The following is a 24,448-nucleotide window of genomic DNA, read 5'->3' as shown; positions in this document are numbered from 1 at the left end:
GCAAGGGGGGGAAATACAGAGATGGAGAGGGAGGTGGGGAAGGGGGAGAGAGAGAAAGAGACAGTTCTGTTTGGGCAATCTCCTTTATATGCCAAAAGTATTGTTTTTTAAAAAATTAAATATAAAATAACAAAAAGTAAAAATTTGTTCAGACTGGGTCTCACTGTGTAGCCCAGGCTACCCTTTACTTTTGCCTCAATCCTCCTCAGCCTTCAGAGCTCTGGGATATAAGAGTTCACCGCCATCATGGCTGCTCCCAGAACGATAGTTCCAGATGCTTCCCTATGTATAAAGTGAGACACAATGGCAGCTTTTTTTTTTCTCCTATTGCTGTACTAAAATATCCTGACAAGAGTGGATGAAGGGAGAAAGAGTTCATTTTGGCCCACAGCTCAGGACATAGTCTGTTGTGGTGGACATGAGTGTCTGCTCAATTCTCTCCATTTCATACAGCCCAGGATCCTCTCTGGTTTCACATCATTAACATAATCAAAACGATCCCTACAGGTACGCCTCGTACCATCTCCAGGTGTTCTAGACTTGTCAAGTTGAAATGAACACCATCCACCATCACAGGCAATACGTTCATACCTTTTTGTTTTTTGTTTTTTTGTTTTTTGTTTTAGAGACAGGGTAGCTCTGTGTAACCCTGGCTGTCCTGGAACTCACTCTGTAGACCAGGCTGGCCTCGAACTCAGAGATCCACCCATCTCTTCCTTCTAAATGCTGGGACTAAAGGTGTGTGCACCACCACACCGCCTGTTCAGATTGTCTTATTTGTGGGTAAAGAGAGTCTGGAAGACTACTAGGAACAGCAGTAGGCTAACAGCTGAGCAGTTGGAGGATAACCCTTCCTGCAATGAAACCATGTACCTTTCTGTGCTCTCTGGTCTTAGAAGCTTTGTTAGCACACTGCATACTCAACATTAAATAGAAACTCACACACTGAGAAAAGAAGTTAAGAGCTCAATGCGATAGCTGAGGTTTGCTAACAAATACTTCAGGGGGAAAAAGTGTGAGCTTTCATGAAGTGACAGTGGTAGAACGCTCATGGTAAACACTGGATTCAGATCTCCAGAACCCATGTAAAATCCTGGTGGGCCCAGAGGACTCAGAGGATGTGTGCAATCACATGTAGACAGAGCACCCAGGGCAAACCATCTAGTCAAGTAGCTCAAACGGTAAGACTTCAGCTCAGCAAAAGGCCCTGCCTCAACATACAAGGTAGACATGACTGAGAAGGACACTGAGAATCAACTCTAGACTTCCACACACATGCACCACACACACACACACACACACACACACACACACACACACACACACCTATACACACCTACACACACAATATACAAAGGCAAGAAAATAGTATGTGGTGTAATCACACAACGGAATTCACCAGTAGAAAGGAATATCACAATGCTGAGACTGATGCTGAGGCAGGAGGATGGGGAGTTTGAGGCCAGCTTGAACGACATATTAAGTATTGAGACCCCGGTGCTGTTTTTTGTTTGTTTGTTTTAAAGTGGGTTGCGGAGACGGCTCAGCAGTTAAGAGCAATGGCTGCTCTTTCACAGGACCCAGGCTCAATGTCCAGCACCCACATGATGTCTTACACCTATAACAGAGCACCAGAGGATCCAGCACCTTCCTCTGGCCTCACTGGGCACCAGGCACATGCACAGGGTGCACAGACATACATGCAGGTAAGACACCCAGACATATAAAATATTCGTAAATCTTTTTGAAGTGCACAAATGGTGAAGCACACTTTAGTCCTAGCATGGGGATTAGGATTTCAAGGTCAACCTCAGCCACTGGGCAGTTTAAGGCTATCCTGGACTGCATGATACCCTGTCAAACAACAAAGGAATGAACTAATAGCATAAAACTACAGGATGGGCGGATCGTATGGCATTATGAGATCTGGAAGAAGCTAATCAGAAAAGCCCACAGTGTGGGTGTCCACTAGTTGGAAGCTCTCCGGAAGCCATGTAGAGGTAGTGCCTGAGTAGAGTGCATGAGCCTGGGGCTGAGCGAGGCTGGGATTTGGCACTGAGTGGGCAGGAGAGGTCCTTATGCTAGACATGTTCAATCACAGTGATGGTTGGGTACCTATGATTTTAGTGAAAGTCACCAAATTGTACCAAAGCATGATGGCACAACCCTGTGATCCCAGTTGGAAAAAACGAGGCAGGAAGATGACAAGTTTGACTTAGGGTGAGAGACCAGGGAGACAGTGTCTCAAAAGACACAAAGGTTGGCCAGATGGCTCAATGGATGAAGACACTTTCCATGCAAGTCTGACATTCCTGGAACCCACATGGTGGAAGGTAAAAATTACTTCCAATTGAGTCCCGTACCCCAATAAATAAACAAACTGGGGAGGGGAAGAAAACTAAGGCCACTGGAGTGCTGGTATGAGAGAGGCTGGGAACTTCATGATGTAAATTACACCTCAATATGACAGTCATTCTGTTTTCTTATGTGTATGATGTGTTTGAATGTATATTGCATTGGGAGGGGTGACCATGTAAGAGGTGCCCATGTGTGGGGTGCATGTATGTGCCCATGGCTGATGCCAGGTGTCTTCTGTGATTACTCTCCACCGTATTCACCGAGGCAAAGTCTCTCAGTTGAACCCAGAACCCACTGGTATGGTGGGCTGGCTCCTTGTGCTTATGTTGTGAGTGTTTTAACCACAGAGACATTTCCCCAACACTTGGGGTTGTTTCTTTTTCTTTTCCTTTGTGTGCGCGCGTGTGTGTGTGTGTGTGTGTGTGTGTGTGTGTCTGTGTGTGAGACAGACAGACAGACAGAGACAGAGAGACAGAGATAGAGAGATTCACTTTGATGCCTAGAATTGTCTTGAACTCATGACAATCCCCCTGCTTTAGCCTTTGGAGTCCTGGCATTACAGGCATCAGCTAAGCAGTTGGGGGGGGGCTGTTTTGGTTTTTATCTTTGCAAAGGAATGAGACTTCTAAGAGTTGATAATAGTTAGGAACATGAACTGTGGCCTTGGACTCAATGGGTTAAAATTCCATCTCTCCCTGTGTAGCTGGGCCAGCTACACAAAGGCCCCAGCCCGAGTATCCAGATGATAATTAATGCTTATCTTAATGCAGGCACTGTTCCAGGTACTTTGCATATGACAGCCTAGCTAAGCCTTACAAATCTTTAGTTACAGAGGGGTTAGAAGACTAGCTAGCCCCTGGTCACCAGCTAGCCAGTGTTAGGGTAAGTGGCGCCCAGATTTCAGAGCTAAGCACATTGGACAGCACTTATCTCCTAGTGACGGCTGGCATCACCTAAGACAGGCATTGAGAAGGAATTCTCACAACATGCTGACACACTCGGTGCTGCCGAGGTGTGCTGACACACAATCAATGCTCCCGCCAGACGAGGGGCAGGGAGAAGCCACTATTAGTGGATTCCCATGGCTTCGGTTTGTCTGATTGCATTTGAAGTGTTCAGGGAGAAAGAAGCCAAACCTGGTTTAGAAATAGTGTGGAAGGAAAGGGCTCAATTCCTCAGAGCAGCTGTAACAAATCCCTTTCTTCTGTGGGCTAGACATTGAAGGATGGGACTGTACACTGAAGTCAACACAAGTCTTAGTGGACCTGCTTCTCTGGCAGGCAGGGAGGCAGGGCCTGAGGACTTGGGTTCTGAGCTGCTCTAGCTGCTCGACCACATCAGTGGACAAGCGCCTGCCTTCTGCTGAGGCTCAGCTCCCGTGTCTGTAAAACTGGCAAAGTAAACGAACAGAACCACCAACCCGGGTCTCCAGTGTCTTGAGGATTTCCTGTGGCGACAGGAGCAGACTCAGCGTAGGTTTATGGGATATACTTAGGGCCCAGTGAATGGGTGGCATTGCCTTCTCGCTCATTCCCCTCTCACCGAGAAAACAGAGCACTTTGCAGAGGGAGGTGACCTGACTCTCCACCAGAGAGCCCATCTCCCTTGGCCAAGAGGAGGACGCGACATTCAGTCACACAGATCTGAGTTTAGGATAAGAAGGGTTATTAGATATAGGACCCATCATTCTCCATCTCCCCAGAGAACAGAGGAGACTCGGGGGCTAAGACTGGGAGGGGGGCTATCTGAATAAGGCAGAAAGAAACACCTGCCATAGGCCACAGTTAAAGGCATGGAGGGAGCCTGTCTTCCGTCTTCAGGAATGGGAATGAATCCAGAGGCAATCAGGGGTTCCCCTTAAGGGTATCTGGGATAGCACCCCCAGCCCCTGCCCTACCTTCACCGGCCTTAGTCTCTTCTCCCAGAAGCATCAGAGCCCAGTGGAGCAGCACCTACTGCAGGAGACCTGCTTTCATCTTGACTCAGAACAAGCGTCACTGGGACTAAAACACTAGCTCAGAAATAAGACGATTTGAGTGGGGTGTCCCAGCTCTGTCTCATACGTACTGTGTGAGCCAGGGTAGATTATTTAATCTCTCTGTGCTCCAGCAACTACTCCACAGAGGTGTGGGGGAAGAAGAGGAGAGCCTGTGTATAAAAGGCTTAGCATGCCTCAGTACACAGTGAACCCTCCATAACTGACAACCACTACCCAGCCAGTGTCTTTTGAGGCAGAGGCAAAGCCACCCACAGGTCGCCTTTCCCACTTGCAGTTCTTGTCTTCAGTGAGGACAGATCCAGGAGTGTGCCCAGCAGGGATATCTGACTCCCACCCAAACCAGCAGAGCCTATGAGATCACGCCCATTACAGAAACTCAGGGAGCCCTCAACAGGAAGAACATGGCGCTTCTTCAGCTTTTGCAGAACCCAGACAGCTTGTAAAGCAACTTCATGCACACATCTCAAATGCATGCACTACCACAATACCTACTTTCCAGATGAAGGGAGTGTCGGGAGTTAGCGAAAGAGAAAGGCTGTCTGATCCATGTCCTGCATGACCTTGAGCCTCCATAGCAAGGACGAGGCTGGTCCTCTCTAGCACTCACTCTCCTAAGCTTCTCGCTTGGTGGTTGGCAAGTACAGGAGAGAGACCTGCAGCTTGAGGTGTGTCTGACCCAGATAAGATCAGCTGGGGGAAGACCCTAGACTCACTGGGTTGTGTCTACACAGCTGGTTGTCTTGGGTCACTCACCATAGATATCCAGAAAGGTCACAGTTGAGATGCGACATCAGGTTTGGAGGCCAACTTCGAATGTTCCTGTGTAGGGCACGTACGTGGATCGGTTGGTAAAGTATTTATCTACCATGCTCCAAGCCCAGGGCTCACTCTCCAGTACCAAAGAAACCACGCCTAGTGGTGCAGAGCTAGAGTCTGGAGGCAGGAGGATCAGAAGTTCCAGGTCATCTTTGGCTACATAGAGAGTTCAAGGTCAGCCTGTGCTACACAGGACCCTAAAAAAAGAAAGAGAAAAAGAAAATCTTCACGTAAAATGTGAAACACTAGTAAAAAAAGACTCAGATTCATCTTCTAAAAAGCATATCCCTCGTGGGCTAGCTCTCGGCTGAAGACTGCCATTGTTGAGAGTAGATGTGAAGAGGGTCCCCATACCAGCAGATCTAAGAGCCTCCTGCGCACAAGGCTCTAATGCTTCCCTGGCCCATGGGTCACAATGTCCCTGGCCCCATGGGTGTGTACAGGGAGTATATGGGTCCTAAATGCTATGGGGGGTTTCTTCAGTGATGTTAGCTCCCTCTAACAGGGTTGTACTGTCACCTGGCAAAGGACCCAAGCGGGGAGCCATTGCTTAATTCTCAGTGAGGGCTGAAATTGCATTTTCAGTCTCCAGCCTCACTGTCAAGGGCTAGGGCTTTTCCCAGGCCATTTTCATTCCGGCTGAGGCTTTGCTGTAAGCCCAGGGCTGCAGCATTAGGGAATTTTCTTGAGCCAGATGGAGTGGCTGGAGTTGCCTTTTCTTTTTGTAGATATTTTGTTTTCCGTGTTTGGGTGTTTTGCCTGGATGTCTGTCTGTGCACCATCACTGTGCACAGTGCCTGTGGACACCAGAAGAGGTTGTCAGATCCACAAGATCCAGAGTTACAGACAGTCGTGAGCCGTTATACAGATGCTGAGGGCTGAACCTGGATCCTCTGGAAGTGCTCTTGACCACTGAGTCGTCTCTCCAGCTCCTAGAAATTCCTTTCAAGGGTTACGCTCTTAATTAAGTCTGCAGCAAGCATCTTGGGTCAGGGAGAGCCTTACAATTTCTGTACCTTTTGTATTTGCCTCTCACCAACTCCCACCAACAGATGGTTCTAGAGCCTGACTCAGAGCTGGTTCAGTGGAGGGCAGCCTGGATTAAGTATTACAGATCCAGAGGCCGCTATCTTCCTGTCCTTCCTATTTGTCATAGAGCCATCCGGGACGGTGGGAGGCAAAGGGTCCCTCTCCTGGGAGTGCAGAACTCAGGGAAGATCAACTGCCTCCCAGGAGCCCACCTGCAAAGGTGCAGGTCAAGGTGCAGCAGGTCAAAGTGCAAGCTCCAGGTGTCTCCAAACAGCAGACGGAGGTGCCCATGTGGGAGTCACGCCCTTTACCATATGGATCTTGGGGACCGAACTCAGGTAGTCAAGTCTGGTGCTTTTACTGCATCAACTGTCTAGTGGGCTTCGGACAGGATCTCCTGTAGCCAGGGTGGCCTTGAGCTCACGATGCAGGTGAGGAGGACCTTGCACTCATAGTCCTTTCTGCCCCCATCTCTTGAGAGCTAGAATTACAGATGTGTGCCAGCACATCTGGCTTCCATCTTCAAACCATTGTACATTGGATCCCTGATTGATCAAGGAAGTGCCCACATTCAGTCAGTTATTAAAAACAGCTGAGAGCAACTGAACCCTCCTGAGGGCAGGGAAGCCTTAGAGCCATCCCTATGCTGCCGGCACTGGCATTCTGATGGGTATCCCCAGGCTAACGTCACCTGTCAGCCACCACTACGGAAGCCAGAAGGTCCCTCTGGCCACTTTTTCCAGCCAAATGACAACCACAGGACAGCATGTGCTGATCTGAGCTGTGGTCCTCTAAGAATCAACTTCCCACACCCAAACCTGTTGAGATTTTTAAAAACTGATGCCAGAGAGACCAAGTGTTGTCCTCTCTGTGGTGTTCTGGTTGGCCAAACTCTACTAGCACCTCTGGTCCACGGAGATGTGAAGCCACAGGGTCCTCTTGCATCTACTTATATCGGAGTCATTGCAGACGTGAACTAAGAACGCCTGGGCCCTGCTCCCACACACAGCTAGGTATTCACACCATGCAAAAGGAATGAAGGCCACGCCACCAGCCAGCCCAGGGAACACACTGTGCTGGGGTTCCTGGCAGGAAGACTCCTCATGGGGACACAGCACATGCAGGGGTCTGGGGGTGGGTGGTGTCCCCGCTAAGATTCACCTACCACCAATTGCGTCAGAGGCTTCTCTGTAGCTGGGGCTGAGTCTGCTCCAAATGCTTCTGTTGCACTTTAATGCAGAGCAAATGTACTGTGGCTTTTTAGAGAGGTAGCAGTGTGTGGGGAGAGCGGGGAGCCTGAAGCCTGGAGGCTGGATTCAGAACTGTTCTGCAGTGTTCTTTTGAACAATGGCTACTCCTTCCTGAAGTCCCTGCCCCATCCATCTGGTCACCAGGCAGCCATTTAGGCCATTCCCCTGCTGTTGGGATCCAGTGGACAGGTCTCTCCAGGGGCTGGAGGCAGCCCCACAATTAATGCCCCACTGACTCGGCAGTTCATCAATCCTTGGAAATATTTTAGCTTCCTAGAGCCAGGCTTGGAGAATTCAAGGAGAATTCAGAACCTCTGGTGCTAAGTGGGGCTTTCTCTGAGTCCTCAGAATATCATTGAACACCCAGATCTGACAACATAGAGAAACTCCCTTCAGGGCTGGTGGGCCTGCGCTGAGGGTCTCTGGTTAGCATTTCTCACTCGGAAGCAGCTTTGTCCTTTTCAAGCTGGAGTTCCATCTCAGATTGGAACACAAGCTCAATGTGACCTGAGAGAAAGACATATGGTGACAGGAAGGCAGGCTCAGGTTGGCCAGCTGCCTGGCACATTGCTGTTTGCCCTTGGGCAAGTCACTTCACCTCTCTGATCCAGCTCTCCTGCCAACAAAATGAGAAGTTGAAAATAATTCCTGCTTGTGTGCTTCTTATGTATTCTTAGTATTATTAGATTCAAGAAAGCCAAAAGAAAAAAATTTCTGGGCTCATGAGAAGTAAGGAGTGGGTGCCCTTCTCCCTCCAGAGGAGCCCAGCATCCCCGAGCAGTTGTGAAGACTGTGTTAGACTTCTAGCTACACCACTGGGGAGCACTCTGCCCTGCTTGGTCCAAGCAGTCAGAGGAGCAATGGCTTCTTCCTGCATTGAGCCTACGAGCCAACCATCTTCATACCCAGCCACACAGACACCAGGCTTGTGGCCTCTGCCTTTGAGGACTCTACAAGGACTTCACCTGGGGAACTCCTGCAGCAGAAAGGCCAGCAATGCCAGTGTGGCTGCACGAAAGGGTCCCATAAGAACAAAGGAGGCACAGGGACAATCACAGATTCTTTCTACAAACCTGGTGAGATGTGAGGACTTAGGGAAGCCAAGAGCTGTGAGTGACACGTCCTAGAGACTGTTATTCCTAGAGTCTTCTTGGCTTTTGACAAGAGTTAGACCTGGGCCAGCCAGATGACCGCATTCTGCAGAGATCTGGGCTCTGGATTGGAAAAAATGGCTACCTGTGGTGAGGTTGGCCAACCCTGCCTGTTCACTCCTTTCCCTTATTTATAAACTATTGTTGTTGTTGTTGTTGTTGTTATTATTATTATTATTATTATTATTATTATTTGTGTGTGTGTGTGTGTGTGTGTGTAGGGCACAGGAAAGTGAAAAGCCCTGTCTACCCCTTTCAATAGTCACAACAGTCACGTCCCATCTTGCAGCGAATGGAAGGAGGTTCTGCTATATTCTCAACCTCTGGTCAAGGGGAGGGGAGGATGGGGATAGTTCACAAGGCAACATCTGACTCTCTCTGGTTGCTTGTACCGCCTGGTGAAGGGACTCTGACCCTGAGGTTGGTTTCTGAGTACAAATCCTGATCTGCACATACCAACTCTAGGACCCTGGGAAAGTTACTTAGTGACCTGACCTGTATTAGCAGGCTGTTCTTCAGTGGAGGGCCAGGAGATCAGGTCATCCTGCATATATCCTTCTCTGTACGTCAGAGCCCAAGGAAAGTCTTGGATCGGCCTAGCTCCCAACAGCTGAGCATCTGGCCTAGGGAAGCTTATTGTGCACCTGCTAGGAACCGGCACAAACAGGCTGCCTTGGCCCCTCATCTGCTAAAAACAATAAAATGAAGAGTGATCCTCCAAGAAAACTAAAAAGAGGGCTGTGGAGACAGCTCAGGGGTGCGTGTGGTGCTTGTTCTACAGATCCCACAACCTAAGTTCTAAGCTCACATAACAGTGGTAAGGTCGTTTCCACTGAGTGGTCCACCGACCCCACACATGCCTCCCCCCAACCTAGTCCACACCGGTAACTATATACGAAATGGTTTTAAGTATTTTAACTTGTTCTATAGTTGAGGTGTGCCCCGCCCCCCCCCCAAGTAGGAGAAGTTTTTATTTACTTTTTGAGACAGAGTCTCACAGAGCCCAGGCTGGTCTTGAACTCCCTAGAGCGCTGAGAAAGACCTTGAATTTCTCATCTTCATGGTTCTCCGCCCCAAGCTAGGATTGCTGGCACGTGCCACCATGAAACAGCGAGGTTTAAAGCTCATCTCTTCTACTGTGTTGAACTGCTTCCGTTGCTTCGCTTCTGTGTGGTATCCCATCCCAGATGGAGGCCTGCTCCTTTTGTGAGGATCGTTCTGAGGTTTAAGGGATACAGAGAGTTTCTCTGCCATGGTCAGGGGCTGGATGTTTGGAGAGGCTGGGCAGCAACAGGGCTCTGGCCATCTCACCTTCTTGCAGTCCGTAAGTCCTGCCAACCTTGCCAGGCTTACCACCCCGCAGCCTGAACACCTGCCAAGTTCACTCCTTCTCCCTATTCCTTCGTTTGTGCCATGAATCACTGCCCTGCACCCATCCTGACTTTAACAGACAGGGTTCGTTCTCTCCTGTGAGTTATGACATCACAGGGCAGCCATCTTGATATGCAGGTGTCTCTGAAGGCTTGAAGCGGAGGACTCTGGCTGAATCCAAACTCTGTTGGCAGACAACCAGCCATCTCTGACTCAGGCTCCTTCTCTGAGAAATGGGGAACAAGCAGGTCACAGGCCTGCTGGGAGGGTTGAAAGCAGTGTACCAGGTGCACACTGGCTCTGTCCCTGTCCCTCCTCAGCTGTTCTCAAAGCGGCAGCTCCCATCGACCTCCTAGCATCCCAGCACCAACACAGAAGCCAATCGAGAAAAACACTAATGGATTGATGATTGCCTGAAGCCTCAGCGTCTGGGAGAGATTTGTAAGCAACATTAGATAATGAACACACAAGTTAACAAATTACAACTTACGATAGCTTGTACGGGAGTGCTCTTACAGTGCCTACAATTTACAATTCTGGACTCTTTACATAAACTAACCCACTTAATCACACAGCTGCACACTGAGGCAGGGCCTGCTAGCATCCCCAATCTGCAGGTGAGAAAACCGAGGCACAGAAGGCTTAAACAGCTGCTTAAGATGCATAGCTAGAGCCCATGCCAGCCCCTGCCTCCAGGGTCTGTGCTCAGAGCCACTCTGCTGGGCTGCATCTTCCTCAGAACCCTAAGGAAGCCCAAATGTTCTTATATCCACAGCACCTGTTGCCATGGAAGTAAGAGAGAAGAGGGCAAGAAGAAAACAGAGGAGTTTCCCCTTTCTTTCCACACTTTGCAGGTTTCTGCCCTCCTGGGAATCCATGTCCTGATGACCTGGGTTCAATTCCCAGAACCCATGGTGGTAGGAGCGGACTCTCAAAAGTTGTCCTTTGGGGTTGGGGATTTAGCTCAGTGGTAGAGCACTTGTCTAGCAAGCGCAAGGCCCTGGGTTCGGTCCCCAGCTCTGAAAAAAAAAAAGAAAAAAGAAAAAAAAAAGAAAAGTTGTCCTTCAACTGCCAGATATGTACTGTGGCAATCACGCCCCCCCCCCCACGCACACACAGTCATAATCATAAATAAAATAAAGGCATTGGTCAGTGTATTAAAGCATATCCAGTCTGTAAAGTGTAGATGGATCACTCAATAAAGGCCACCTCACATAACACTAGACTGGATCACGCAGAGCCCATGTTCAACAGCCCCCTTTCAAGTCCATTTCAGACACAGCCAGTCAACCCTTTTCCCATTTGGCTTGACTTCTGCTTCAGAGTCCTCAGCGCAGCTCCAGAGTCTGAGACAGAATTACAGCCGAAGCCTATCTGTCATTCTGGCTAACAGGGCAGAGACGGACCGCCAAAGGCAGCAGACCAGGGGAGTAAAAGGCTTCCCGCCTCCACAGCTTCCCCCTTCCGCAAACCCATTTTCATCACAGTGAGAACTAAAAAGACACTGAAAGGAAAGGCTGGTTTTAATGATGGTGTGAGGGCTAGGGCCATGCTGAGAGGAGCGCTGTACCGTGGATGAGGACAGAGAACAGGAAGCAAGGGCTCAGCAGCAGCTGGACCAGAAAGGATTCATCCTGTGGTGACCGTGAGCTATGACACGGGCCACGCCCTTCCCTTGATGTACTTCCCTCCTTAGACAACTGGCCGCCCAAGAGTGTCATGAACCTATGCAAGCCCCAGAACTTTCCAGTGGGAACAGGCAGGACATAAACCAACCACGTATGCAATTCGATCTTCTCTAGTAGCCATTTTTTTTAAAAGAGGTTAAAAAAGGAACAAGTGAAATTAATTTTAATAGCAGAGAGGGGTCTGGGGATACTTTATGATAGGCCATGTGCTTGGCATGCATAAGGCCTTGGGTTAAGTCCCAGGAATTTGGCACTGAGAAGCCAAATTCCTAAGATTGAATTGGTGTGTGTGTGTGTGTGTGTGTGTGTGTGTGTGTGTGTATCTTACCCCAATAACTCCAAACAGTATCATTTCAATACAGAAAAAAAAATTAGTGAGGTTATTTGAGTTTCTTTTTCTGATGTTATCTTTGAAATCCAATATATATTTTTATAGTATGTTTCAATTTAGATACAAAGATTTCATTAAAAATAGTCTGTCTTGAGTTCATAAAAAAATTAGAGTTAAAAATGTAGATTCCACATATAGATATGCTTTTAAAATTTTCCATAAGTTTTCCAACAACCAAAATCAGTGTCTGCTTTAAAGTTTAAATCAATAAAAGTGAAATAAAACAGAAGACTCAGTTCCTTAGCTGCAGTAGCTACGTTTTAAGTGCCTGAGAGACTCAGGCGCCCCATGGTGACTGTGAGGTCTAGACGAGTGTTGAGTGTGTAGGTCTCCTGAAGACAGCTTTGCCCACCAGCACAGAAGTGTTAGGCTCACTCCTGGCCTTGTGAAGATTCTCAGGACCTTGGGGGTTGGCTCCTCCTAGTATTCTTGTCCAGGCCTGTTGACCCTGTCTAGGCCATTTCTTGTCCCCCCAACTCCCCTTGTCCAATGTTGGCTTCCATTTCCCTTGGGCTCTGAGATTTCAAACAGGCCCACTTCCAACTTCACTCTGAACCCCAGGTATGGATCCCTGTCCAGGTGAGGTTCAGGGACTCTACTCATTTGGAAGGGATATTCAGGAGATGCTGTGTTCTCAGCTAAATGAAAAAGAGAAGATTGTCAATCTTGGGGTGCACCAGGGATGAGCCATCATCTCCTTCTAGTGATCTGGGGGAAAGCCCTGGTGATTTTCACATTCTCCTGAGGTGGTACCAAGATGCCATTTGTGTTCTCTTGGAAATCCCTCACAGTTCACCGCACCGCTGTACACTGTCCTCCAGGAGTGGAAGGGCTTTACCTAGTTGCTTGGTTCCTTCTTTATCTGCTGTCTTGGGTTGGTGAATTATTTTGGTGCTGTGCTTGGTCCTAACCAAGCTCTTTGGCTGTACCAAAACCACAACAGACATCACTGACTGATCACAAGGTCTTTTTCTCCATGAGCCTCAGACTGAGCCCTACCCCTCAACCCCTGGGACACTGCCCCATAACTGGATCCCAGAAAGAGAAAGGAAGGGATAAAAGATGGCTCTACACAAAGAAGCAAGTCCCAAATTTCCTTGATGGAAACATAAACCAACAAACAAAACTTTTCAACACACAAACACCAGCTCCCCATCCCCTGTCCCCAGAGGTGACTGGCTTGGCTCTGTTGGAGAGTAACACAGGCTGCTCAGGCTGCAGAAGGCCCCAGACATCACCAGCCCCCCCCAGCTGCATTAAAGGAAGAGGAAGCCAGAACGGTGAAGCTTCTTCGGAAAGGGCACCTTTGACTGTCCCTGGTCTGCAACTGACCTGTGTGAGCTGACCCACAAAGAGAAGGCCTTGCAGGCAGCCAGCAACACATGAAGCCCATCACCCATCACTTGGCTGCTAAGGAAGCCATTTGAACTTCAAGGGATGCAGCAGCCCCTACCACACTGAAAACAGCCCCTGAACAAGTGCCACCTCTCCATCTTGGGGTAGCCCCAGACCTCAGAGTCTCCAGTAAAAGAAAGAGGAAAGAATCCCAAGGTCCTGCATTGCCAGAAAAAGGGAATCCAGAGTCTGGCTGTACCTGAGGAGAATGCCACCAACCAAACAAGGAAACAAAGGAGGGCTTGATCAGATTCCCAGCCGCAGCACTCTCCCGTCCACAGAAAGCAGTCTGTAGAGACAGGCCTCCCATCTCCCCCCAGTCCAGTACATCAACAAGGGCTCCATTCTCCTGTGCCATTTACAGACACTAGCACCCTCCCTTCCCCCTCACCAGGCCCACACCACATGTATCAAACACACAAGACATAACACACAACACATGACACCCCCCCCAAGACATAGACACAGGTCACCTCACATACAAACACACGTACAATGCGCTTGAAACATATGCCACCCACATGCCCACACACTGTACGCAGTGTTTCACTGATCCCACATGCTAAGGACAAAGTGTTCCAAGCCATAGAACATTAAGAAACAACACTTACAAATAGATTTGATCATCTTGCTGGAAAAATGAAATGAATGACACAGTTTCCTGACTTACCAAGCCTGCATGCTGAATATAATTTATCACTTCTCGGAGACTCAGTAATGTATCTCTGAGCCTGTCTTTACCAGGGCCCTCAGAGCCTAAGGACCTGGCCTCTCCCTCTGGCTGCTTTCCCCACAGGCCGTCCTAACCACAACTGCCCTAGCCAGGGACCCCAGGCATTATAACCTCCAGAGATGAGGCTTACACTTGGCTGTCTGGAACACTCTCTCCCTACATATCTTTCCATTCAGGCCTCTGCTCAAATGACAGCTTTCCAAAGAGACCCTTCTTGGCCCTGTTCGCCCCCTTTCTGCCCTCTTATACTGCTTAATTTCATTTTCACATATTTGCTGCTATCTAAAAAATTATGTTCATGTCTTTATTGTCTGCCCTACCCCAGGACCCAAGCTCCTCCAGAGCAGAGACTCTGCCTGTTTTCTTAATGCCTGTAACAATCTTGGAGCATAATAAGTGCTCAGCGAACAACTGAGGCGGTGAATAGGTGAAGCATCTGGCATTCAGACCAGTGAGTGCATTGAATAGCAGCAACTTTCTGGTTGGCCTCCTGCTGTTATCTGTCACTTTCCAGGATGTCTGCAGCTCCAGGGGATTCCAATGTCGATCCTCCTCTGCTCTGCTGTATTTGTAACCAAGGAGCAGCTCAAGATTGCCAAGACATGACCAACCTGCTGCTGACTGACTTAACTGATTTTTCCAAACAATGTTTCTTCCCGGGCTGTGGCCTCAGGGCAATTGAACGCCTGCCTTCTGCCATCAGTCGTCGGAGTACAGGTCTTTGTTGCTTCTGGTTGTGAGCTGTTCCAAGATCTAAGTCTACCTAGAGACACTTCTACAAGCCCATCCCAGACACACTCAGACACCTTCAACAGGAGTGGCTGTGTAGCCCTGGCAGTCAGTGGGAAGGCTGGACTCCTGTGATGTCAAGGTTGCCAGCATATGGCTTTCTGTAGGCCTTGTGCTCTGGCCTTATTCTCCCTCAGAAAAGCACTGTGAGGCCTGGCCTAGGGCTCCCTTGTTTTTGCAGCCTGAGCTGGGCGGGATGGCCTAGATCCTGACCTAGAGAGTAGACGTGACTCACTGGAGGCTGAGCCTCTGCTGTAGGGCTGGCCCCTGCAGTGGCTCCTGGACATTGACTCATTCCCTTTCTACACCCCCACCCCATACACCACCTTCTCAAAGACCAGGCTCAGTTTCTGTCCTGGACCAGTAGCCCCTGCAAGGCCCTCAAGGAGCCTGGGATGGCAGGTCCCACAACTGTGAGCACACCAAGACTTGTCACCCCTCTCTAAGCTCTCTGTAACAAGGTTTGTTTTTGACTTTTGGGGAGCCACATTGAAACAGCAGGAAGCGTCTTTTCCTGGAGCTGCCTTTCTTCCATGCCAAAGAGCCTTATGTATAGCATTAAACACACACACACACACACACACACACACACACACACACACACACACACATACACACACACACACATACACACACACACAGAGAGAGAGAGAGAGAGAGAGACACCAAGGTTCTTCTGTTCATCCACTTATCCAAAGGACCCCCAATCTCCTAACCATCCCTGGATATTCAGCAAAGTCCTTGGATGTGGCTGAAACCTGGAAGGTAAGGACACAGGCAGGCCTGGGCTGCAGCCCCTTCTATAAGCCAGGGTTCAGAGGGCGTTGCCAGCCCAACATAGCCCTAGAAAGTAAAGGCCAAGACATGCAATTTGCCAGTGGTACCCTGGTTGCATCAGGAAGCAGAAGTGGGTATCGAGAAACTCCGCCAGGCAAAAGCACCAAAGGATGCACTAACGTCTGAGGGCAGGACTTTTGCTGAAGCCCCACCCCCTGGCTATTCAGCATCTCCAGGGACCAGCAGACCTCCCAACCCCCGCCCCCATAACCCCCACCGGGCTGCTCTGAAGGAACAGACAGCAGCTGGAGGTTCCTTCATTCACCCTCCTCCTCCCAACCTCGATTGCTGGGCCAGCCCTGCCTCTCAGGGAGCCAGGTCTCCTGCTGTGCAATAATTGGACCCTATTTCACGAGAGTGAGTCTTTTTTTTCTCTCCCCTACCTGCTGCTATTGGAAGCATTTATCTGCTGACTTGAGCCTGTGGAGAGACACCCTGGCGGGCCTTGAACTATTCTAAAGCAGACTGGTTCTGCAAGGAAACCTTTCCTGCTGCTGCAAAGAAATCTCTCTCTTTCTCTGTAACGGCACCCAGTGGCTTGTTCTAGTCCCTGGACCCCAGTCTCCAAAGGGAGGTGGTTCTAGAACCACCTCTAGGTGGCAAGGAGACAAACTGTGAAGCAGAACTGAGCTTCAAATCCTGCATGTGAGCAAGTGCTCTCTCTCTCTCTCTCTCTCTCTCTCTCTCTCTCTCTCTCACACACACACACACACACACACACACACACACACACACACACACACACGCACCATCCTCCACACCCATGATTTCAATAGCTAGCCTCTATTTCCATCCGGGGGCTGATCTTCTCTCATCAGTCTATCAAAGAGCCCAAATTCAGTGGTGCTCAAATTTCTTATATAAATTAGGAAACTACACTGGGTATGCAATCCCAGCCCTCAGGGAGGCTGAAGCAAGAGGATTTCTGTGAGTTCCAGGTCAGCCTAGGCTACAGAAGAAGAGAATGTCTCAAAAATAAAACAAAATGGCCAAGCTTTTGGATGACTTATATTATGTCTGGTTTCTTTTTTTTTTGGTTCTTTTTTTTTCCGGAGCTGGGGACCGAACCCAGGGCCTTGCGCTTCCTAGGCAAGCGCTCTACCACTGAGCTAAATCCCCAACCTCTTATGTCTGGTTTCTTTTTCATATTTTTATTTTTGATTATATGCATCTGTGTGTGTCTCTGAGTGTGGGTTTGTGCAGTTTGGGTGTAGCGCCCACGGAGGTCAGAGAAGGTCTCTGGAGCTGGAGTCGGGGTCATAAGTAGTTGTGAGATGACCAACACAGGTGCTAGAAAGCGAACTTGGTTCCCCCGGAGGAGCAGTACATACTCCTAACCACTGAGCCACACCATCCCGCCCCCAGTTCGGTGTCCGGATTCTTACACAGGGACTACAAGGTAAATGTGAATAGTGCTTCTAGAGAATCATTTACAAAATACCGGGTGGACGTGGGGTGGTAAGACTGCGCATGCTCAGTACAGATGCAATCCCCACCCCCCACCCCCATCCCCCGGTATTTTGACTCGTGAGAGTGAATGCACAAGTGTGGAACCTGAAGAGAAGGGAGGCGGGAAAGCCAATCAGGATCTCGCTTGGGAAAAAACAGCTCAGCAGATCTAGAGTCTTAAACACCCACCCCATACTGGAGGCACTCACGGGTCGGACCATGGATAAGCCTTGGTTTTCTCCTGTGTTAATTTGCAAATAATGTCGATACACAGCTCCCAGGGCTTGTGTGAGGGAGGAAATGCTGATCTAAAGTTTGGGAAATACTTGTCCAGTGTCAGAAGTATCAAACGAGTGTGACCGCCATCAATGTAACACAGAGCAGGCAGCCACTACAGAGGCTGGACTAAGTGGCCTGAGATAGTTCTCCGGAGAGGCTGAGCACAGTATGAGACTGTCCAGAGCAAGCCCGATGTCTAAGTGAATCAAATTTAATGCCCCGGAGGTCATTAATTGACCCCACCTGAAAGCGGGTTGCCCCTGTTCGTTTCTGAAAGGCTTGAGTCTGTTCTCCTGTGACTTCGCTCTGCTGCTTATTGGGAGGTGTTCTGGGTTCCCTGAAGAAGCAGGCCAGGCACAAATCTCCAATCTTCTAACTATCCTCAGTTAGAGGCTCCTCTCTGACCTCAAGGTGGTTTCTTCCATTATAGCATGACAGCCCCCTGGGCGGCTTAGCCAGTCTTGCCCTGTGCCCCCTCCATGTCCACCTTAAATGGTATTTTTTTCCACCTCAGAGCTTCCTCTGTTTGCTGAACTGAAGACAACCACCACAGAAGGAAGCCAAGTCCCTCAGACCTCCCAGCATGGAGCAGGGGATTACTGGCTGGTGGGGGCTGCTGTTACAGCACAGAAATAAAGGGGTTGCTGGGAAAGTGAGCAACCCCTTAAGATGGATCCTGTGCCCCTGGGCCTCCCTGGCATCTCTGTGAGAACTCCCCTCAGCTTGGGTGCCTCTGAGCCCAGGAATAGACCCTCTCCCCCACCCCCAGCCCTGCCTGCGAATACTTTACATCTGAACATGTTGGGAAAGGGAATTGTGGGTATTCCTGTTTTTCTCTCCCTAACCTCTTTCTCACATGCGGCACCTCAACAAATTAAATACAAAATCATTTTCCATCATTTAGGCAAATCATATTCCCGCAGCTCCAAAATGCACACATAAATAAAACACAAATCCATTCAACTGCAATGGAACCTTAGTTCTCAGAGAACAGTCCTAGAAAAGGCGCTGTCAGTGTCCCCATCTATAGTGAAGTTCCCTGAAAGACCTAAAGGGTCACTACAAGACCCTATAGCTCTGGAGGTCAGATGTGCCTACACTGTGTCCTCACAGCACCTAAAGAACTCCCAAAGCTATTTTCTCCCTTCCAGAAATCTACCTGGCCAATTATTTAACCAAAGAGAACAAAGACTAACGAAGGTCTGCAGGAGGTCTCTTGTCCTTGGTTAGTCAGCTTCCTCTTCACTTTAGGATAAGAGCAGGCCAGGTGTGGACATGCTTATCCTAAAAGTCAGGGGGCTGAGGCAGGAAGATCTTGAGTTTAAGGCCAGCCTGGGCTTTTCTGTCTCAAAGAACAAATGAACAAAAAGAAAGGGAGAGATGGAGGGAGGGAGGGGGAGGGAGAGATGGAGGGAAAGGGGGAGGGAGGAAGAGAGAGAGGGAAGGGGGAGAGAGGGAGGAAGAGAGGGAGTAGAGAGAGAGGGAGGGGGAGGGAGAGAGGGAGAAAGGAGGGAGAGAGGGAGAAAGGAGGGAGAGAGGGAGAAAGGAGGGAGAGAGGGAGAGGGGAAGGGAGAGAGGGAGAAAGGGAGAGGTGGGAGAGAGGAGGGAGGGAAAGAGGGAGGAGGGAAGGAAAGAGGGAGGAGGGAGCAGTTCCAGTTCAGAAAATTCATGCCTAAACCTTTCATGTGTTTAGACAGGAAATGGTTATCTTAATTGAGTATGTCCCTACTGAAAACACCCAAAATAGTTTTGTTTTTTTTCAAATAATGTAAAGTGAAATTCCATGTAAGACTCTGGCCTCTTACTCATGCCTGGTAAGAGAATTAGCATATAGAAAACTTGAAACCAGAACCAACCAACCCCATACTCCAGCCCTGGTTACTGTGCACCCTGCATCAGCTGGCATCCTCTGCTAGAGCGATCAGTGTGGATTCAAGGGGGATATTTCCAAATACGCTGCCTTGCCCAGCAGTGCAGCAGCGAGGCAGTGAACGGAGTCAGCTTCTCCCTTGAATCCAGATTCCAAGACCAAATCTTCACATCAGAATCTGTGACACACAGGCTGAGAGTAGGGCAGACTCAGGGCCTCTCTGAGAAATTTGGCCATAGGGTTGCCATGCCGACACCCCACAATGCCAAACAAGCTCCCGGAGGTCCAGAAGCAACTTGGCTGGCTTTGAACAGGCCAGACAACAGGGCGAGGGCAGAGTGCCTCCAGGACCAGATGCTCACACGGACCCCTCCCTTTCTGGTTTGAGCTCTCTGGTTCCCTGGGGGAGTAACAATGATGCCTGTCTGAATTTGCTCAGCCTCTGACAGCAGGGCTGGCCACCTCATTCTCTAAGAATCTGAAATTATGGCCCAACTCAATGGAGATGTTTGGAAATGGCCGACAGTGAGGAGTTATCAAAACTTTTAGAGAGAAATCAACAGTGGTACCTGCCTCCTTTTATGCTGAACCAAGCATCCACCTCCTGAGGATGACCATGTTGCCTTACCTTTCTACTGAGGACAGGTTAGAGCTGTGGGTAAGTGATAAGGGGAACTGGAGCTGGAACTGTGCACTGCTCCTAGCGAGCAAAATCCCGCTGCACTCCTCTATCTAAGAGGTACCAATTGACTCTTGCCGCGTGCATCAATGTGGGAATGCAGAGAGCATCCAGCATGGACCCTGCATGCACAGCTTCTACACATCGGAGAGCAACGTGGAAGCAAATTACTCAGCACAGGAACTCGAGGCAAAGCAACATCAAGGGCAGCCTGCAGACAGGCCAGATACTGGCAGCAGAGCCATCCCAGGCTAAAGCCTAAGAACACAGGGTGATCTGGCTGTGTACCCAAGTGGTAAGGGAAGGTTCTGCCAGTCAGCTCCATCCAGCGAGACTCATCCTCGCTTTTCTTCCTGGCTCCCAGTTATCTCCCTAATCCCCCTGCACACCCTACACTGAGTTTCCAGTCTTGGCAGCTCTCCAGCAACCAGTCAACACCTGCAGGAATGGGGGTGGGGGGCAGGGAAGTGTTCATCAGGGCCACACGCCCATAACTTCTAAATCTCCTCCCTCAAAACTTGTGCTGTGTCCCACCAACAGTCCCCAGTACAACACACGCCCCATCCCGAGGCTCTCATCTGAGAGGCACAGGCGATAGGTGTCCCAACCAAAGTCAGGGTTCAGGCTTCCGGATCAGAGGCTATGGAAACCTGTCTGTGGTCTCTGCCATCTTCTCCCACCTACCCACCCACAGCACCCTCCTCTCCTAGATGAAGGGCACCCAGCAGGTCATCAGGATGGGGAGCCCGATCAGCTGGCCTCACCTCTATCATGCTGGCCTTAGGCTGTGGTCCCTGACACTGGGGCTGGACTGACCCGGGACTAAGAATAGAGCAGCAGAGACTTACAGCGTGGGAACTCACTGGAGTCTAGAACCACGAAGGTTTGTGCTGTTCTCCCTCTGACTTGTCAGTCCAAATAGCCCCAGTGCCATAGTGTACAGGGTTTTTTTTTTTTTTTTTTTCCTCCATTCTGTTCAGACATTGACAAGTGCTTTGGAAGCCATGTCCTAAGTACAGGACAACGGCCCTCCTAAGCACGTTTGTAGTGATGCACCACAACTTGGAATCTAGATTAAAACACAAACCTTAGGGCCTAAGGTCTTCTCTCTCCAGGCCCAGAAACTGATTACCATAGGTGAGTTTTTACTTCTTTACAAACAGGTGATGTGAGAGAATCTGGGCAGGATGGAGCTGTGAGAGGGCATCTAGAGAACCATCCTCATGCTCTTGGCTTTCACTACAAATACCCTGTATTCTACTGGATACAGGTGTCAGCACTCCTGACCTTGCACCTATGGGAGGAGGTCCTGTCCCTTCTTCCCTTAGGTTCAGATCTTTCTGGGCCAGAATCACACCATCTCGGAAGAATGCTCCCATCCTAGCGTTCTCTCAAAGGGTCCCCTAGTCTCTTTCCTCAACAGGTGCTGGGCCGGGCCACACGAAGCCCTCATCAGCTGACCAGGCGAAAGTGTAGACAGGACGCCCTCTACAGGCTCAGCTTGCCCCCTCCAGGGTCTACTGTGCATCTTAGTCCGCCCCCCAAGCCCTCGCCCCAGTTCTCCTGGAGCTCCTGGAGTGCTAACACCGCTTTTGTTTCTCCGACTCGCTCAGATGTCAGGAGGGTGATCTCATGAGAGAGAATTGCCCAGCCCAGACGCAGACACAGTCTTTTTCAACTGCAGACCCTAGTGTTGGAGGCGAAGAGCGCTTACGAGGCAAGCTTTTTCCCACCCCTGGGGAGCCAGAAAACACCTCTGGGGAAGGGAGGGATCAAGCCGAAGAAACTGGTCCAAGTTGATGTGATGGCGCTAAGCCAAGGGCAGCGCTCAGCGACCCTTCCCTACCCACGCCGCCGCCCGGCGTCCTTTACTCCAGAGGCTGGAGACCTGGTGCGCACCGCCACCTACGCGCTCTTGCTGAGCTCTGCTCCCACCAACCGCTCGCTGCACTCCAGGGCCAGCCGCCTTCTGGGGATGGCGAGAAGCCCGCAGCCCCCTAGTCCCCAATCCCGGCGGCGCGGGGCCGCGAGAGCCGCCACGTTCCTAGTCGCGCGCGCACGCCGGGCCCACCAAACTTGCAGCACTTTCTCCCTGCCCCCCACATGCTGTCACCCTCCCTGCATCCAAGCACCCTGGCCCCTCCGGGCCAGCACAGGTTGCCATAACAACGAGCAGGAATTCTCCAACATATACAAAGCCTGAACGGCGCTCGGGGCACGTAGCCCCCGGCCGGGCCCCGCGAACCTCCGCTAACAGCGAGGGGCAGGACGCGCGCCGAGGCTCCCCGGCCGGCCGCTCACCGGGTGCGCAGAGCGTACTCACAATGAGCGGAATGGTGCGGTCCTCGCGGAGCTGCTCCGGTCTGCCTCCGGCCCTCTGCGCGCCGCGGCCGCCGGAGGATGCTGCATGGGCTCGGTTGTCCTGCCATAAGTAGTAGAAAGTGCCCAGGATCCAGGCTACGGTCAGGATGGCGATGGCATTGGCGCGGATCTTCCTCATGGTGGGCGGACGGGCGCCCCGCGTGGGGCCCGGGGCCGGCGTGCTCTCAGAGCCGGGGCAGTGGAGCTTGCTGTCCCAGCCGTTTGTTATCGCTTACGCCCGGCTGCTCAGTCCTGCAGAGCAGAAAAAAGAGAGGTGGTGGTGGTGGTTGGGGGGGGGGGGGTGATAGGAAGAGACAGGAGCGCAGAAGATCCACACGGTCCTAATGCCCTTCAGCCCCGAGAGCGCGCGGCCCCGGGCGCTCATTCATTCGCGCGCCTAGCTGGCTCTGTGCTCCAGACGCCGCGGGCAAGCGGGGCCGCCGCGCACCGGCTAAAGAGCGCGCCTGCTGGGAAGTAGCGCGGGCCTTCCACCCGCATCCCGGGTCTCGGTGAGACAGACGCCGGGCGGAATGGCGATGGGCCAGAGCTGGTCTCTGCTCCCAACGCTCAGCTATCTCGCTGCCCCCGCGCGGCCCTGGTCTCTCTCTCCACCCACACCTACCCCACAGCCGAGCGGCCCTGAGTCACCAGCGAAGACGCGCGACCCCTGGCCTTGGCCTGAGTCGCGTAGCTGCAGTTCCGGGCGGAGCTGTGAACTGAGCTCTGGCACGGGGGTTCAAGGTGTGTTCAGAGAGTCCTGCGGAGGGGGCACGGCTGGCGAGCTGGCAGAGTCTTGACTTTAAACAGGAATCCTTCTCGGAGACCCAGGACTCCCATTCTCCCCGGCGGCCCGAGGGGGGTGGGGAGTTGGAAGCTGGTGCACTTGACACTCTGGGGAGCGAGGTGAAGCTGCGTTGCCATACAACCAATGCAAGCAAAGGGATGCGATCGCTGGACACCTTTCATTACCCCGGGGCTCCTAGCTTTCTCGTAGGTCCTATCCGCCCAGGCTTCCCGGTTCCCTGAACTGTCCTGAGGCATCATCACCCTTCCATCAGAATGAAGGGAGCCCACAGAGGCCAGGCCAAAGGGTTCGATTAGTGGGCAGAACCCCGTCTAAAAGCTTTCTGACACTTTTCCGACAAAGTGCAAAATGAGGTGGTGAGAGACAGGATAGACATCATTGAGATTCTGATTCTGCGGAGGCCCTGGAGTCGGAGAGAGGTGAGAAGCAGGTGTGAATAATTCAGGCTCCAGGCAGAAGACAGGGCGGGCTAGGGCCTGTCAGGCAAAGGAAGACACTCTGAGCTGGGAGATACCGAAGTAGGTGCTGCGGAGGAAGAAATCATGTATTGCAAACCGTTCTTCAGTAACGAACTATAGAAACTATTCCTGGAAGTCTAGTCTTGCAAAGTGGTCTTTCGGAAGGCTTCCCAGAGTCGGTGGATAGATCTGGAGAATGGGAGGGAAATCCTAAAAAGGCAGAGAAGAGCGAGGAAAGGACAGGGACAGCCAAGGTCCTGAAGATAACACCTTGTGAGGGCGTCCTGGATATCGGCAAAGACCTGGTGTGAGTTGAGACTGGCCAGACTGGGCAAGTCTGGATTTTGGAAGATCTTGAACTACCAGGACTAGAGAGGACAAGGTGGTGCTTTTTGGATGATGTCGGGTAGATTGGCTCTTCGGAAAATCCAAGACAGGTCAGGCTTGAGAATGAATCCATCTGGGGAATAAGGTAAATAATGAGATCATAGCAGCACGTTCTGCTTCCCACATCAGCATCAGCATCAGCATCAGCATCAGCATCAGCACCAGCACCAGCATCAGCATCAGCACCGGCTTTGGCATCGGCATCAGCATCGGCATCAGCATCAGCATCAGCATCAGCATCAGCATCAGCATCACCCGAAGACACACAAGTGAAATGGGATGGTGTTATTCTGTATTTTCAGAGCCCTAATACGAGCTTGAAATATTTCTACCGAAGTGAGGAAAACTCCCAG

At 50.8% G+C, this 24,448-nt stretch overlaps 1 protein-coding gene across 2 annotated transcripts in view; it reads right to left on the bottom strand.

Moving 5' to 3' along the window:
* Positions 1-23,456, bottom strand: part of Galnt16 (polypeptide N-acetylgalactosaminyltransferase 16) — an 81,053-nt gene extending 57,597 nt beyond the window's left edge. The window contains exons 1-2 of one of the 2 annotated variants that reach the window (XM_006240288.5): positions 23,068-23,456; positions 22,408-22,697 (exon numbers count right to left, since the gene is read on the bottom strand). In XM_006240288.5, the coding sequence (XP_006240350.1) occupies positions 22,408-22,584 (177 nt within the window). In that variant the 5' untranslated portion in view covers positions 22,585-22,697; positions 23,068-23,456. Of the gene's footprint in view, positions 1-22,407; positions 22,744-23,067 lie in introns of those variants that run through there. The other variant, NM_001100863.1, reaches the window with a different exon arrangement.
* Between the last annotated feature and the right edge of the window lie 992 nt (positions 23,457-24,448).

The sequence above is a fragment of the Rattus norvegicus genome, chromosome 6 (genome assembly GCF_036323735.1).
Source record: "Rattus norvegicus strain BN/NHsdMcwi chromosome 6, GRCr8, whole genome shotgun sequence".
Taxonomy (NCBI): domain Eukaryota; kingdom Metazoa; phylum Chordata; class Mammalia; order Rodentia; family Muridae; genus Rattus; species Rattus norvegicus.
The sequence above is the reverse complement of the archived record's forward strand: the minus strand, read 5'-3'. Positions and strand labels throughout refer to the sequence as shown.